Raw genomic sequence first — 18,979 nt, forward strand, 5'->3', positions numbered from 1 at the left:
ATATCACTTAATTTGACCTTGTAATGCCAATGTCTTAATAAGCTCTATTGATTGTGTTATATATTTATTTATGTTTAAAGCATAACATGTTAAAGTAGGTTTAGCTTTATTACTCAAACTTAATTTTACAAACTAAACAAATATTCCAAAATCTTGAAAAAAATATCAATTACGTTCAAATAGTTTCTTTAACTTTTTGTCTCACATATCTTTAAAAGAAAAACAACAACAAAACAAATGTATACCAAACAAAAACAGTGTGCAGACCTTGATGCGATTACTAAGGGACTTATGGTTGTTTGAGAAATGGGGGCATTTTACCAATACAAACAATTGTTGCGTTCAGTTTAACAACACACGTTATGCTCTTAAAGCATCCGCTCTTCAATAGATTCCACGCACAAAACATTGAGTCAATAACTTAGATTCAAAATTTGTTTTCCTGTAGCACTTCCTCCTCATTTGCATTTCCAATTGTTCTCTCATTCACATTGTCTGACTGTTTGCCTAGAACATGTTTACGGAATTCAAACAGACACCTGGTGTCCACATGTTTTGGCGCTTCACAACACAAACTGGCTAAGAATCCAATAACAAGAGAAACAGTAAACCCAATAAAAGAATAGTACATATACGATACACGGTAAAATTCCTGCAACTCTGTAAGGTTGTTGGTTGCGTGCTCAAGAGTCGTCGATGTTTCGTTAAGTGGCAAGTAGGTAGTTGTCGAATACCCGCTGGGTATAACGGAGGCCAGGGAAGTGAAATTTGACGTACTCGAGCAAGTGTCTGTTGGACCTGCTGGTAAAGGTGTATCTGCAGGAATTTCAGAGAATAGCTTGCCAAGATTCAACCATAGTGATATGGACATCCCACACATCGCTCCGAACAACACTCCCTTGGACGTCACCCTTCGGCTAAACGCAGACAACATGAAAATTGCACATGTCGGGCCATCCATACAGGCTACGAAACTTGAAAACAGTGAGTTAACAGAGCCAGGTAGATTTGATATCAGGAATGTCACTGCTATCGCGATAACCCCAAACAGAATTGTTACGAGCCGTGATATGTTTGTAGCTACATGAGCACTGATGTTGGGATTTCGGACTTTTAAGATATCTTTATACGCGATGGCAGAGAGCGAGCTGAGACACGAAGACAGTGTGCTAAATGCGGCACTGGATAACGCGGCGATGAAAAGACCAGGTAGGCCTGGGAGTTCTCCGAAAAACGTTAACACCGTGTACGGTACAAGCTGGTTGATATTGTCAATCATTCCACTATAATAAATGTCACATCCTTTTGATGAATAGTATGCAAATATGACCACTCCTTCAAATATTGTTCCAAGACAAATCAGTATGTATACGGGGAGGGAAATGAGGTACATATTTCTTGCTGTTGTTACATCTGGTGTTGAGTATACCCTTTGCATCGCCGGTTGCATATAACTTGTGTACAACCACATAGGTACAGATGTTACCCCCAAATTCCAGAATGTGTACCGTATTCGTGGGTCTAATCCGAATTGGTTGAAATTCATTCGACTCACACTGTATTTGTGCACTTGCGATATACCGCCAACTTCAATGATACCTTTAATGGTGACCGCCAATATGCCAGTTATCATAATGACAAATTGGAAAACGTCAGTCCAAATGACGGCCTTTATTCCACCGATGGAGGTGTAAATTGAAGTAACGGCTGTATAAATGACGATGGTCGCCCAATAAGGTAGGCCCATTACAACGTCAAGGGCCACACAGGTTCCATATGTGACGGTACTCATGTAGAAAACATTGTAGAAAATGCCCATTACCACAGTGACGTAGCGTAGAACGTTATCGCCGTAACGTAAATTCAGGTACTCGTAAACGGTTGTTAGCCTAAGAGGGTAAAATACAGGAACGATGAAGAAAGCGGTGAATGTGAAAGAGATGATTATAGATATCATGTAGTAAATGTAGATAGCACCATAGAGATACACCTCTGCTGGATATCCCAACATCACGATGGACGATTGGAAAGTTACGATGAAGGACAATGTCACCGGCAGGAGCCTGGATTTGCGGCCTGCTAAGAAGTACTCCTCCGGATTATTGTGTTTCTTTCTTCGCTCCCACAATGCAAAAAATAATCCGATCAGGAATGAAAACAATACGGTTGCCACAAATATAACATAGTCCTGAACAGAAAAGGCAGTGTTTGGATCCATCTTTACTTTCCCACTATTATACCGTCGAGTTTAATCCTCTCAATTTCAAGCAAGAATAAATACTCTTTAGAACCAAATTCGTCTGCTTTATTACACTGTATTTCTTTTCAATTTGAGCGTTAAAACGGAAAAAAACTGTTTCTGTAATATTATTTGCATATCCTTTCGAATACCGCTACCATACATCGGCGCGCTATCGTAACCGCCTAATGCAGACCAATTTTTCAAGGGTGCTGGTTACCGCTACTGTTTTACTGTAGGAATACCGTAGACGACTGTAACGTACCGAAATAATGGGAACATCCAGTCCCGCAACCGCAAAATGCACATTTTTCACAAATTTGTTGTGTGTTTGTTATAAAAATAAGAAGGATTGTGAATTTTAAAACCAGCATTAGGCCACACCAAATTAATGTTTAGTTGCTCGGATTTTTGCGAAAAAAAATTGGAGCGAGCAGGCGAGCGAAAAATAAAAATTAAATTTTGTCAGTTTTCATAAAAACCGAAGCGAGCGAAGAGCGAAAAATATATTTTTTCTTATATTCAATATAAATAAGAAAGATTGTTCAAAATAATTGCCCTTAAACCCATTTTAATGCAGTCTTGAACTGAATCTCTAATGGACATTGGGAAAATGTCGGAATACATACTATTTATTCATCCGTGTTTAGTACAAACATTATATGGATACATCTAATTTCTTATATAATTAAAACGTACTTTAATATGACGATTATTCATAATAATAAATAACCCTACTTTTAGTGAAAAGTTTAAAACAACATATATATATCTACCTGAATCAGTTTAACATCATAATTATGCAACTGTATTTAGACATAACTTAGAATTGATTTTGGATTTATAAAAAATGATCACTTACACAGGCATCATCAAACATCAGACTCCATATAACATAGACTAAATTTTGTTTTTATTATCACAGGAAATGCAATGGCATTATTAAAACAAAAAGAACAAGGGTATTTTTCAGAGAACCTTTTTGGTTATTTAGATGTTTTTATGCACCAGCCAATTGTATAGGCCCCTCCCCCCTAAGTCCGGAATAGCGGGGACTTTGACTTCCGGTCTCACAAAACCCGGGTAAAATACCCGACCTGCAGGGACACACTGCTGGTACAACCCTGCGAAATGGCCCCGCAACCCCGAATACTAATGTGAGGCCCATTCCCGACCATTTTCAATATGAAGACAAAACCACATTCACTAGGCACTGCGGGGCCACCTGAAAGGTAAAAACACAGCCCATTGCCTCTGCTGTCCCCGTTATACCCCTGGAACAAGGGCGAGGGGTGGGCGGGGCAGTGGTTACAATTGACAAGTGCATTACAATTCCTGATTATGCTGCAAATAAAAACAAAATATAAGGTGATAAACTTAGGCTTACTAATGTTGAGGTATATCCAGACTAGTGTTTATATAGCTATTTGTGAAAAGATATTTGTTCAAAACTGTTGTTTTGTCAGAATTTGATCAAAAATGAGCTTGATACATCAATTTGGACCAAACAATGACTCATGTTCCATTTAAGTTGACCTGTCATCGTCGTAACGAGGTAAAATTTTGGTCCCTTGTATTATGACTTGAATAAAATAGTACTCAGTTGATCATTCCGATTTCCATTCAAGACGAGTAACTAATTACGCAATATAATCGCTACCAGTCTCAGATACACATGCTTTATTGCATAATGATTGCTTTAAATAATGATCCTTTAGTGCATGAGACGATCAACAATGACTTCAAGCATGCTCAAAACATATTAATGTCATAAATAAGATTTCATTTCCAAACTTCGAGTCACATTGTTTATACCGGAAGCCGCCATCTTGATTGAATTTATTGAAACCCATGCTAAACCGATCGATATACAGTATAAAATCACTACGCATCGGTAACTTCCCTTTACAAAAACACGAAAACTAACGTAGAAAAATTACACTTGATTAATTTTAGCCTTTTAATAAATTGTTACATGAAAATATGACGATCAAAATGGAGGTGTGGGCGCACAAACAATTTTTTTTTTTTACATTTTCAAAAAAATAGGAGCGGTAAATCCGCGGAACGAAATATCAATTTGGTGTGGCCTTAGTACACTATGGTACTTTATCTTAGAAACAGTTACTACACTACGGTATTTCTTTCCAACATGATAACCATGCAGCACTAAGCAACGGTATGTCTTTAAAAGTCGTCATTCAACATTATTCGGCTCTTGCTTTAGTATACTTGCTTTAATGAAACAGCAAGCTTATGTTATGCTCTTGTATCAAGAGTGTGCTATGTTATCACTGTCAAATTTAAGAAATGAGCAAAAGTGCGCAGTGGTATAACTGTGAGATAAAGATTTGTTTTACGGACCTGTGTTGTAACTTCGATAAGGTAGACATTACATGGTTGAATTAAACTATAATCAGTCGCTTAAGTGCACTGTGGTAGCGCTCCCAAATCTAGAAATATGCAAAACCACGCTGCGGTATTTTAGGTATAAACATAATACGTGACCAGCATAACACAACTCATTTCAAAGGCGAATGAAGTTGCATTTGAAGGTCATTTAACTCTAGTTATGCTCCCTTTAAAGGGACTGTACACCAGATTGGCACCAAGATCAGTTTTGTTCACAATAGTATTTTTTTTTTACCAAAATGTAAAAAAATCGTGTCGGAGACCGGGTTCGAACCAGTGTCGCCAAAATTGCAGTCCAGTGTTGTTGTATCCACCGTGCTACGAAGGCTTACCCTGAACCGCAGGAATATTTAAAATATATACCTATATTAAACTTGGTAATATCACGTGATAACATCGACTAGCCAATCACGCATAAGAATGAATTCTACTAGGTAGACATACCTAGTAATCTTTTTTAATGGAAAAATACGAAAGAACTGCGAAAAAATAAATTAATTGTAAACTATGTGGTACTTCAATTTAATAGTTAATTTCAATGCATTGTACACATTGATAGCTAGTTTAGGTCAGTTTTCGACAATTCTCTTTTTTTCCGCTATTTCATCATACGGCGTGTAGCCTCTTTAACTGTTTAAAAGTTAGCCATATGGTTCTTATAAATTCAACCGGACATCTATTACCTGATCGCTATAAAGTTATCATGGAAACCAATTTGACTGCAAATATATCAACAGAACATTCATTACCAAAAAGCTGTATAGTTGAAATGGAAATCTATGAAATAGAAAATAAACCAACCGGACAAATATCACAAGGTCGCTGTAAAGTTTACATTGGATCCACAGTGACCCCTCTCATAGAAGCTATATGAGAAAGCAGCATGATTTATTTCAACATGCATAAATACATATCTGTTGATGAAGCAATGATCTAATATCACGGTCACCATTTAAAAATCGTTGGTGATTCTTACAAGCCCGCAAAAAGAAGAATTAAAATATTCGCGTGTCTTAGTGCTGTCATGGGTTATCTCTGGAATTTCCAGGTGTACTTATGTCGAAAGACAGACGTAGGTTTGACTCAAACAGTTGTAGCGAACTGAAGAGAAAACATCACAGGACGAAACCATGTTGTATTTCCCGACAAGATTAAAAGAACAGTTCTTCTGGTTCTTGGCAAATCTACACATTCGTGTGGCGCATTTAACACCGGGAGGAAATATTGGCCAATCACAAAATCAGTCCACAAAAAAAGTGATGACAAAGTTAGGATGCTCAGCAGAGAGGTACACATGATACGAAAGACCTCGGAAAGGAAGCTTATCTCCATTTCATGAAATTAATCTAAACATGTGTGCAACACGGTTACATGTTTCGATCTTATATTAAATAGCTGACAAGACAAGGTTATGAGGGGAAATTGTAATACAAAAGGAAAGTGGAACACTCATGTATCGCAGTCCGCAATTGTTGACTTCTATAAGTACATGGGTGTTGTGGACAGTCACGACCATCCCAACATCAATAACAGTGTACAAACGCAAAACGTTCGTTTTTGGCTCTACTCAGTGTGGTTTGCCTTGGATATCTCGCTTGTGAGCAGTTTCATCAAGACAAGGCAGTCAACACTCGGGCTACCCATAAACTGTTTCAGAGAATGGTAATTATACCTTCTTTTACAGTAAATTACAAACATGCTGTAGAATGTTAAGACGTAACCATAATCACGTTAGATAACATATTTATCGTTGCATATACTACCAAAATGAAACATGAACACCATCTTTTAAAATTAACCAGCTGTTTAATATTGTATGTATCTGTTTTAAGTTGCAGAACAACTTATCGGTGCCAGAGTATAGCACGCGTATAAGGAAATCAAAACAAAAAAGCGACATTGCTGAACTTGACCCCTTTGGCTCTGTGCTATGGAGCAGAATTTGGGTATTTATTCATTCGACTACTTGTTGTTTTCATTTGCTGAAGTTTAAATCATATTCCTACAAATTTGATTCATCTGTGAGTAAATCAAAGTTCTTTACTTAAATATTTATTTATTCTTTCTTACTATGTTTATAGTAAATTGTAATATTCTAAAGCCAATGCCAGTACTTCATCTTAATTCGTTTAATCTAATATTAGATACCAATAAATTACATTTTGTTTTAAACATGTGCTATTTCTACTTATTTAAAAGAAAGTGTGTTTTCTCGAACTTGTTTCTTACAAATGTATTTGTGCAACTCTTATTCCCATTCGATTCACACTGAAAATAACTTTGTATGTAGAGGCTATAAGAATTGTTGTTATAGAGATTTATCCATATTCTAACTTTATGAAATTATTAACATTAAACAACCTTAAGCGGAATAAAACTGACTCATTTCAATAAGAAGAACAGCAGAACAAATAAAAACTAGAAACCACGTGATTAATATTTGCTTTTTGTGTCCTAGCTGGGTAACAGACCTAAAATTCTAGCGCAAAATCTTAGTGACGGGAGTTAACTCATGTATCGCTTCGGTATTTTCGGTGAGCACAAGGTGTCAGGATACAATGCTACGCGGCGATTTAATCCAAGTTTATATCAGCAACATCATTCTTGTCAAGTCAAGTCGTTCTGCAGAGAAGAATATAATATTGTAAGTAGCGTTGTAAGCATGTAAGTAGCGTTGTAACAGCATGTAAGTGATGTTTCATATTTGTACAGTTTTCGATAACCGAAAGAGGATTGTAGAATCTCAGCATTCGTAGCATTTTCGGATAGGTCCTTTCGGATAACCATCACCTCAGCTCTAGTCATGGTTACTGAAAGTAAATTCCTTTCAAATATATAAGTTAGATTAGAAATTCACAACAAAATCCTCATAGATGGCAAGGGGGAAGTGCAGTGTGCACATGCAGCTCAGTAAGAATGGTATCCAAACCAGCACGCCAGTCCCTTTAAGTGGTTAAATCAGTGTGAGATGTCTCGGGTTTGATTCACAGCCATTCAGTCCATATTCATTACAAGGCACAATATGCATGTCTTCCATTTTCTTATGAATATTGTTGAGTCAATTGGTCGAAATAAATTTATTGACAGTTAAAACAGACCATTGTTAAGTTGTTGTTTTTTAATTTCTTTTCAACTTTCTTATCACTAGCGGATCCAGTAGGGGCGCACCCGGCGATGATCAGCATAACCCGACCTATGATTTTTTATACCCCAAAACGCTAATTTTCCTAATTTTTTTCGCCTGCTTCGCTCGCGATTCTTCTTATACCAAATTTTACTTGAAATATGTAGAAATATGGTCAAAATATGCTACAAAATGACTTATACTCAGCACTTTCAATGGTTTTTACCCCCCCCCCCACCGTTGACAAAGTCCACGCCCCCTCTAAGGTCAAATCCTTGACTTCCACTGCTTATTTATGTTGCAATTGGTACATAAAAAACTACTGCACATAATTATTACAGTTATTTAAAACAATTGTTCAAACTAATGTTGTAATTGTTCGTCATTTCAGGGACGACCAAATTACTACAGTCAGAAGGGCCATTTATGACCGGATCATTAATGTGGCTAACAATCTTGAAAACGACAGACTGGGCAATTATGAGGTTGAATTAGATAGCATTCTGACTTATCTAACACAAGTGTCATATCATGAAGATGTGAATCATGTTATACAACTCTGCCTGAATGCCTTAGAATTGCTGATGAATGTAAATGACATCAATACCGCCAGCTCATCGCAATTACCTGTTGAACAGTTGGTAACTATCAGTCCAGGTGGAAGGGGCATACCATTCATTTATATTTCAGTTGAAGTTCTTGAATTCTTCATAGAAAATGGATTCACAATAAAAAATATGTCTTCATTGCTGTCAGTAAGTGAAAAAACAATCAAAAATCGAATGAGTGAATTTGGACTTTCAGTACGCCAAACATACACTAAATTAAGTGATGAGGAATTAATGGCATTTGTAAGGAGAAAGATAAATGAATTCCCTTCTGTTGGGTACCGGAGTATGAGGGGTCATCTATGGGCAGATGGAATAAAAGTGACAGAAACACGTGTCCGCAGCATCATGAAAGCTGTGGACCCTCTTGGTGTTCTTGTGAGAAACGCTCTGTGTTCAACATACAGAATAAGACGCAGGGCCTATTCTGTACGAGCCCCCAAAGCCTTATGGCATGTGGATTCAAACCACAAGCTGATACGGTAAGATAAAGTAATATTAGTTTTTTTTTTAATATTCCATAAAAGTACAGATTTGCTGCTCTTTGGCTCACCTGGCACGGAGTGGCACAGAGCCACAGGGGTCACAAGCTTTACAAGTATATAGTTATGAAAAGCCTGGATTAATAATTATCAGTCATTTTGGCTTTGGCAAAAACAGCCATGAAATATAACCTCATGTTAGGGCGATTACATATTTACCCTTAACTCTTTCATTTCACTATTTTTTTATTTGATGTATTTGCATTGACTGAACACTTATAGGCTTATATATTGTCATTGAATTGGACCCAAGTCCATATTAGATAGTAAGGAAGACACAACTTATGATTTCCCTAAATCACCATTATTTTGCATATAGTATATACAAGTTGATTATTAGTACATGTTCAAATATATGATCTTTAAGTACTAAAACATTATTTTATTTAAGGTGGCGATTTATATTTCATGGAGGCATTGATGGATATTCTCGACTGCCGGTGTACATTATGGTGGCTTCAGACAACACCGCAGAGACTAGATGCACTGCATTTCGGTCTGGAACAGACACGAACGGTATTCCGGAGAGAGTGAGAACAGATAAAGGGATGGAGAATATAAGGATAGCCGAGTTCATGTTAGAGTTAGAGAAACATGGTTTGAATTCCGGATCACACATCACTGGTAGAAGTGTACATAATCAAAGGTAAAAAGAACGTTTTGTTGTATTGTTAAACCCTTACAATTTTTACAAAATATACCCTCCCTCTTGCAAACTTAATCTGTATGGGTTGTACATTGTTGGGTCTTTTTGTTGCAGTATAGAACAATGAAAGTTGGTAGAGATTACCATCATAGATAAAACTAAAAGGCAACCTAATTTGTGTTGAAATGAAATGAAATTCCTGAGTTATGACCCCTTGAATTTTGACCTTTTTTCTATATATTGCAATTCTATAGTGCATAGTTTGTGGATCAAAATATTTATACAGTTTTTCAGATTAGTTTGTGCATACACCATAAAATAAACCCGAACAATGTGCTCTGAACAGGAACTGTATTGCAGAGTGTATAAAGATTATCATTAATAATTTATTCCTAAATTATACTTTTAAAGATGTAAATAAAATACTGAAGGTCATAATTATGATGTTTCAAATCTGCTCAGTGTTTGAAGCCAAGTTTTTATATAGTTTGCTAACCAAAGCACGCTGATCATGGTAAGCTATTAATGTTTCCATGAGCTCGCAGTTTTTATTGAAAGATGGCTTCTGTTCTGAAAGATGTTCAGATAAACCATTTAGAAATAATATTTTTACAATATAATATGGCCCATAATGACATTAGTAATTGGGAATTATGGAAATATTTTTCAGGATTGAACGGTTTTGGCGCGAGCTATGGGATGGCTGCACCAAAACATACTATGAGTTCTTCTCAAGGATGGAAGATGACGGAATACTGTATGTTGACAACGAAGTTCATCTTCTGGTGTTGCATGTTGTATTCTTGAGGAGAATACAATCATCTATTGATCAGTTTGTTGATGCAGTTTCCAGACGTCCACTGCGAACTGAACACAACAGAACACCACTGCAGCTGTGGATATGTATGCTATATATGGCAGCTTGAAGACAGAAACCACCATGAGAATTTATCTGCTGAAGTAAGTAGATGTCCTCCAGGTGGGATTGTATGTTTAAACCATTTGGTATTATCACTTTTTTATGAATTTTTGCTAAAGTAGAAAGGTGCTCCATAGAATACTTGTGTAAGTGCTTCGTTGCAATACGAATACACCAGCCAATAGATAAAAAGCAAAATGCCTATAATTGTCATGGTTTTGTGGTATACAGAAGAAGTTAAAGTTTTGCACCTCTTATCATTGTCATTTGTCAACGAACATGTGGACTTGTGAAGTTGTAAATATGAAATAATTGTATTTATTTTTAAATAGACACAGAAGATTGTTTGCTTTGAGTACTCGTGACACTTGCAACATGCAGATGTAAAAATGACCTCTGTCTACAAAAAAAAAGGAAAAACATCAACTATTCATAAATCAATTGTACATTTTCATTCCACCAATTTCTTTTATATCGATCTTTTTCAGGATCTTGAACTGTATGGAGTTGATTTTGACTGCAATGAACCAGTGTGTGACAATCCTGATATTGTGGTGCATCCCCTGTTGGAGCTAAATCCAGATCTCATAACTGACATCAGAAGAATGGGTGACAGAAACATGAATCACCATTTGAAGTTCAGACATTCTTAGACATTTTAACATATCTTTCCAACTCCATTCAATGACTTGTTATACTCCCCGAGAAGTTTCTGGGAAACATGTAGGCCCTGCGTTGTCACGTTTGCACGTGTTTGCACGTGTCTGAAACTCATGTAAGGACCATAACTTCATTGTAAACTGTTTTTGAAATTACTATGTACAACTGTTCACCGTGATGAGATGATGCGTCTTGTGATAGACCCAGCTCTTTAGTCCAAAGGTCATACTTAGAGGTCAAATGCTAAAAAGAAAATTTATTCATCAGGTCCAGTTCACAACAGTCGATGGCTTAGTGCAATACTGTTCCAACTGCCTTCTTTATTCATATACAGTTAGAACAGTATTGCGTTATTTGTAGAGGGATTATGAAACAACTTGGCACAAATGTTTACCATGATGAGACGATTATACATGGAGGTCAAACACTATAAGTGTGGTTTATTGTTCGTGTCTGGTTCATAATTTTACTTTTATGCCCCCGGCATATAGCAGTTGCATTGTCCGGAACGTCTGTCTCACTTTCTTCTCCGCCATAACTTCTCAATTCCTTGATGAAATTGCTTGCACAATTATTTACCTTTACAAGATGATGTGTCGTGTGAAGACTCAAGTTTGTACCTCCAAGGTCAAGGTAAAATTTTAGGTCAAAGCGGAATGTTGCAGGGACATCCATGTCACTGACACATCTTGTTTGTAATGTGAATGTGAAATAACTTGGCACATGTGTTTTTCGTGATGATTTGTTGCGTAATAAACCCAGGTCCATAGCCCCAAGGTCAAACTCATCTGCCTATATACACTTATCTTTAAGACAAAGCGCAAAATCGAGAAGCATCCACTGGCTATTCCAACTCTTGTTTTTCAGTATACATGTATGTTATTTATATTAGGACATAACACAAGCATGCACATAGCAGTTGATGTTTAAATATGCCAATATTCATCTGATGTAATGTATTAGGTGTTCTCTGTATCAATTTGCTGCACAAGCATATCTTGATACAACTTATTTAAGCTACATTGATGAAACTCGAAATGTTAATAAATGGCCATGTATGCATTATTTCGTTTTCTTTTCTATAATGAACTAGTGGGTACATTGGTAAAAGAAATGTCACTGAAGCTAGAATATCCAGAATAAAAAAAATATACCAAAACTTTTGAATAAGGTACTTTAATTTCTATTATAAATTCCCTCAGATTCACTCATCCATATCTTGACCCTAAGTTTCAAAACAACCATATTTCCAATGCATTCCAATACCGGGTTTTACAATAATACCTATTTTTTTCAAATTTTTTGTAATGATAATTTTTATTTTCCACTTGAAACAAGGATCACATTTAATGTCACTACCATTGAAAGACTAACCATGTTGAATGTCAATACCATTGTTAGATTCTCTAATTATGTGTAATTTCACTACTATTTTAACACTGATGAACTCCATATACTATGTTTATCATATACTACTTTTGTACAAACTATGAAAGTTGTGGGTTAAAAGCTGTTCAAGTTATTGCAGTCCAGTGAAAAATCCTGTAAAAACTAAAAAAACAAATGGTAATGACCTTGACCTTTGTTATAATGACCCCAAAATTATTTATGTTCCCTTCACCTGATGTACTACCAATATAAGAAGTAAGGCCTGTTTTCAAGATTCAATACAAAGTTTGAAAGCTTGTGGTAAAAAACTATTTGAGTTGTCACAGTACACAGAAGTGTAAAAAGATGGTCAGACAGACAGACGAATGAACAGATACAAAGTATATCATCTACCTGTCTGCAAAGGATAAAAGTCGTGGGTTAAAGATGTTAATGTTATGGCAGTATGAAGAAGAAAGTCCTGTAAAAAGGCCTAAAAACAAAACAAACAGGTTGTGATTCTGTAATCTTGACCTTTAACATAACCCCCAAAATAATGGTGGTTGTCCTCGTCTGATATACTACCAATGTACAAAGTTTGAAAGCTCTATGTAAAAAAAACACTTTGAGTCTTTGCAGAACAAAGAAGTAAGTCCTGTTTTCAAGATTTTATTTCACTCAGTCTCCTTGTCTGATATACTACCAATGTACACAGTTTGAAAGCTCTACGTAAAAAAAATATATGACTTATTGAAGCACAAAGATGTTTTAAACATCGATACTTAAGATAGAATTGTGCTTTAATTTCTCAGAAAATGCAATAATACTTAGAATAGCCTCTTATCTACCACATTGCAACTGTTTTCCAGAATAATATTCTTAATTCTTAACCAAAATTTACAAGGCCCATTTATACAACAGTGCTTAAATTCACACTATCACAATCACTACATGTAGATGTTTATGCTTATTGACATAGAAAAAAATCGATAATATAAAGCTACAATTTCGAAAGGCAACCTTTGGGATTTTACAATTGTGCATATGTAAACTGCTGAAATGAAAGGTAGGTGAGGTGTTGATCACCAAAAATTCTGTGATGAATCGTTAATAGATGTTAATGCAAAGGAGTCAGGTCAGAGTTAAATTGTGCTATACAACAGTCATTCAAGCTAATCCAAAGCCTTCTGCTTCAACAATGATACAAATCAGATGGTGTTCAGGTTTTTCATAGTTGACAAGATTTTTCGTTCTTGTGAATATGACTGATGGTGCACATGTATTTACATATGATAATTGATTAGACAAATGGTCGAACTCCATTTCTCCAGACTTAATGTTTCTGGGCAGAGACTTGCATCCTATAAGGGCTTGCAGAACATCACCAAGGTTGATCGTAACCTCCTTCAAAGATTTTTCGGAGCTATTCATCTTCACCCAATCTGTGGAGATGGTTCCATCTGAATAATAATAAATAAGGTATGTACAATGCATGTAATTAGTAGTTTCTTTTTTGGTAAAGCAGGGAAGTAAAAAAACATACATTTGGAGGGGTGTTGCCCACATTTTAACAATTACTTCCATTAACAAGGTGTATAACTTATTCATATGTAGTAATCAAAACATAAATTTTGTTAATCAATGTGATTACAGAAAATGCAATCAGTTCAATGAGACAAACAAGCCCTGTTATGAAAACATCTACCCACTTTCAACTTTCTTCAGGAATTTGCCGAAGTTGTATACGATCATCTCTTCATCTGCCTTTTCATGCTCTGACTTGGAGAATTTTGGCACAAAGAAGGCTAGCACATCAGACATTGAGGTACTCTTGGTGTCGCAACAGAGAAGTGCCCGACCATTCTCTCCATGTTTTGTCAGCAGCAACAGCATGTCATGTAACTTTAGACCTGTGAATACAAACTACTTTTATTACTGTTTTTTTACATGTATTCTGAGAATAAAACAACAATTATTAGTACTATAAACATATTTGTTTTTAAGATACATATGTCATAAATAAGTAAAATTAACATAAAAACTGGGTGCTTTACTCTTAACATACATATATTATTACACATTCATTATTTGAAATATTAAATGCCACATTCACAGAAACTTTTAATGTCAGATTTGAACACATTTTTGCAAAATTAATAACAAATTAAAATTTGTTAATATTGATATCTGTGATATCCACATTGCAGAAAACCAATATGTTTTGTTTGAATTGCTATGAAAATGGAAACATTATTTAAGATCAGATATCACAAATAATGGAACACTAATATTGCAGTCTGTAGCTGTACCTGGTTAAGAAAAATGATTTAAATGAAATAAATACTTTTCAACAATGCAATGATTTATGTAATATGTCTGATGCAACATCTTGTTTACAATTCGCAGCATCTTGCTTACAATTCAAAGGAACTAACTGAAATTTAGATGTACCTTCAATGAACTGCAGCATAGGGGGGATGTACTTGTAGAAGCAATAATAAAATTTCATGGTATGGATTGCGCGGTCCCTATTGCTGACCGACAGCAGTTGATTGTAGCCAGATGCTTTCAATAGATGGCTGTGTCTTTCAAATACGTCCCCTATGGTTTCTTTAGTGGCAGTGGAAATCTGTAAATAAAGTTTTTAATACAAGTTTAAAGCAGTTATCCAGAATAAAGCAGCTATCCAGAACATTCTATGATTTATTTTAAACATTTGTTGGAACATTCTTATGCATATACATGTATATAAACAAATACAAAGAAATGTTTAATTCCAAATCATTAATCACATCTTTTTTTCCGGTCCGGCCAGAAGATCCTTTTGATTTACCCCAATTTGATTAAGGATACTTTTATATGAACATACAAATCAGTTAACAAGTTTCAATCAAGGCTATTATTATTATGTAAAAACTTCAGATTTGAGGCAGTACATTTGACGGCACACTATTTTAATCCTGGACAATTTAACCCAATTCCCATTTGCGTAGGTGTACGAGAATGTTGACAGAATGTAAGATCTTTAATAGAATTATTATTTAACATTACTATAAAATAGAATTCGACTACAATAGAACCTGGAAATCATCTGTATATACACTGACACTCTTGGGCATAATATGTGTTATATTTAATATGCATTAAATATTCTTATACCATAGTGAAAAGGGTGAAATGTAAACATACAGAATTGATTATCCGTAAAGAATGCTACCAATGTTTTATATCATAAACTATTAACTGGCATAAATGTTATCATTTTCAAGAGTAAATCAAACAAGATTGTTTTCAAAAAGTGATATTATTTGTCATGAATTTTTTCTAGCAATCACCTATATTCCAGTAAGCTTTAACAGAATTTCTGTTAGACGACTTCGAAGAGCGGGCAATGCTTACTTCTTCAATAGCAGCTTTGACCTCATTTTGAATGCAACACTCTGGGATTTCTTCCGGCTCTTTGTTTTCAAGGATGAAGTCAACAATTGTCCTGTTCAAGTTTCGAGGTCCAGGATGACCATGTAGTATGGCCATTGAAGTGGCTCTTCCCATTAGTTGGTAATGTTTCTTCTCAAGAAGATCAGCATTGTAGCTGAAACCATTATCTTCAAACACAAGACATGTTTCAAACAATAAGGAGAAGAACTCTCGTGTGAGCCCCCCACTGTCAACCCCATCTTCTCCAATAAATTTTACATTAAGTTTTTCCCCCCAGTCTTTTATGATGCCATTTGATAGTTCCTCCATTGCAGAGTTATTAAAATGGCGTCGGACAACATTTATAGGCCATGACCCTTCCAACACCATCTTGTCAAATCTGTCATTCAGTGCTGACTCGAAGTCGGTTTGTGGATCCATCAGGCTGCAAACAAAGATGCATTATCTATGTAAATGAAAAAGGCAAATATTAACTTTGCATTGTCTGCCAATTTGTATAAACCTTGTAATTATTATTTTGATAGTAAGATAAAGTTGCCCTAGACTTAGATTCATTTTTCTTAAAAAACATAAAATTCGCAGTAAAGTAAAACAAGGGGGGCATTGGCCCAAAAGGGCTCACCTGAGGATAGGTGCAATGAACCAGAACGGATTGATTAACTTTGAGAGAGGGTTATCTATGTATCGTTCTTGTAAAGTTTGGATAAAATCCATCACACACTTTAAAAGCAGATATTGATTGAATTTTTTCAAATATGATTCTATGTGACCAATGTGACGGAGCAAATGAGTATAATTTGAACAATCTTGGTAGATGACCACTAAATAATGCGACATACCAAATATCAAAGCGCCATGCCGTTTAGACAAGAACATTTTTTAAGTTTTCATTTTGAGTTTTTATTTCGCTCCTATGACCTGTCACTTAATTACACAATGGAACAAAACAGTTTGAACAACTTTGGAAGTGTGTCACCAAAGGATCAAGATGTACGGCGACGGACACAGGGCGATCACAATAGCTCACCACGAGCACTTCATGCTCAGCTGAGCTGAACTAGAGCTATCACTAAATGTGATAAATACCCCAACACCTTTTTCTTACAATATTCTTAAGCAAGACATTAAAATCATTATTAAGATGTACCTTTCACTACCCCCAGCTGTTATTGTATCAATTCCGCACCCTGCTAAATGTGCTTCCAGAACATTTACTTCAAAACTGCCATTGCAAACTGGACATACATCCATCTCTTTTTGTCTGAAATAGTAAAGATGAATATAAAGGCTTAAAATATCATAGAAATGAAATGCCATTTGATTTTCAGTTCTGAAGTCTCGTGCCACAGTTAAGGCTGTATGATACTGAAAATATTCTGTGTCAGATTTCATTGAAAATGAATTCGTGTGACGAACGATGTCTAAACATGTGGGGTTTTTTTTAAATATGAAGGACTTTCACTGTCTAGTTTTTTCCAGAATGTTCTAATGTTCCTTGCATGTGACTTAAATTACAATCATGAATAATATATTTCACTGACCACCAATCTGAATAGTCCTTTATACGTCAAACCGTTTAAGAGGAGATGTTGTTTAAACTTTTCCTATAAAACTCTTATGTAAAAAAGTTGTGTGCCCTTGGGCGTGGTCAGTTTTGAAATCATAGACATAATTTGAACAGTCTTGATAGAGGACAACTACAATGTAGGTGATGCTACAGTAACAAACAAAATAGTAAAGCCCCAGGCCATAGCTTGTGACCCCTGGGGCGGGGCCAATTTTTACCCTAGGAGCATAATTTGAACAATCTTGATAGAGGGCCACTAGGTGATGTTATATATCAAATAACAAGGCCTTGTGATTTCTGACAAGAGGATTTTTGAGGTTGTGCTCAGGTGGGCTAAAAACTAGAATGATTTACTGTCTAAAACGTCTGTAAAATGCAAAATACAAATATTTTCAAGATAGTTTGTTAAAACAGAAAAAAACTGTATAGATCAGCTAGAGGCTTTATAATTTTTTGTACCTTACTTCCTGTATCATACAGCCTTAAACACTTTTTGGTTTCAAGCCATATGTTATGGCACATTTAGCTACCAGTCTACACCCATGCAAAAGCATCATTACAAACAACAATCAAGCTAATAATTTTAATTCCATCTAATGGAGGCTTATCTTTTTGACCCCCTCCCCCCTCCAACCCCGAGATTCAGTGAATTTCATAATTCACTATTTTCAATGATTCAAAGATTTTCTTTTTATATTTCAATCAGTATTACTAATAACATTTTATATAGTTTTACTTTTATTTTGATAATCCTCCAATGTATTTATCGGGACACAGTATGATTACGAATATAAGTGCAAGATAAGTAAGTTTAAATTGCAAAAATGGACCCGGGGCACTAGGGTTAAGCTGAAAAAGAAATTCAAGTGCTGTTGTACTCCAGCGTATGAAGCCCCTAGGGACTTACAAATGGAAAACTACATGGAGAAAATTGTAACTGAACTTAGGAATGTGCAACAAAGAAAATACAAACAAATTACTGACAATAATAACTGACAATACAACCATGGCAGCATGTGTGAAGACATATAACTTATGCGCTGCTCCAGGAATAAATAGGATGGGGTGAGGTGTGTGAATGACTTCCACTGTAAGTAAGGGGGCACTGCCACCACCACCACTGACCCATCCAACTGAATTCCAAAACAACACATGACAGTTTACATTGCTAAAGTACCCCAGGCAGCACAATCTTATCCAGTGCATACCCTCACTTTAAGCAATAAATGCATTGGTGAACATTCCAAATCTTGTCATTATTTTTCCTGGAACAACCCAAAGGAACAAAAACACCTTACTACCCCAAAACCAGGTTTTCAATCGAAGGTAATACATGGCAAAGTATGTAAACTGGTTGAAAACCTAGTTTACTTAATGAAAACAAAAACACTTAACATTTCTGAGAAAAATATTACATAGCTAGTTCTGTACAGCTAGATCCTGGAACCTGTTTGTT

At 35.7% G+C, this 18,979-nt stretch overlaps 1 protein-coding gene across 1 annotated transcript; it reads right to left on the reverse strand.

Annotated features, from left to right (window-relative positions):
• Window positions 1-427: 427 nt before the first annotated feature.
• On the reverse strand, window positions 428-1,279 carry LOC128219126 (sodium-coupled monocarboxylate transporter 1-like). The gene has a single exon (XM_052926946.1). It carries the CDS (start codon window positions 1,277-1,279, stop codon window positions 428-430), a length of 852 nt encoding a protein of 283 aa, XP_052782906.1.
• Between the last annotated feature and the right edge of the window lie 17,700 nt (window positions 1,280-18,979).

The sequence above is a fragment of the Mya arenaria genome, chromosome 15 (assembly GCF_026914265.1).
Source record: "Mya arenaria isolate MELC-2E11 chromosome 15, ASM2691426v1".
Classification (NCBI taxonomy): Eukaryota; Metazoa; Mollusca; class Bivalvia; order Myida; family Myidae; genus Mya; species Mya arenaria.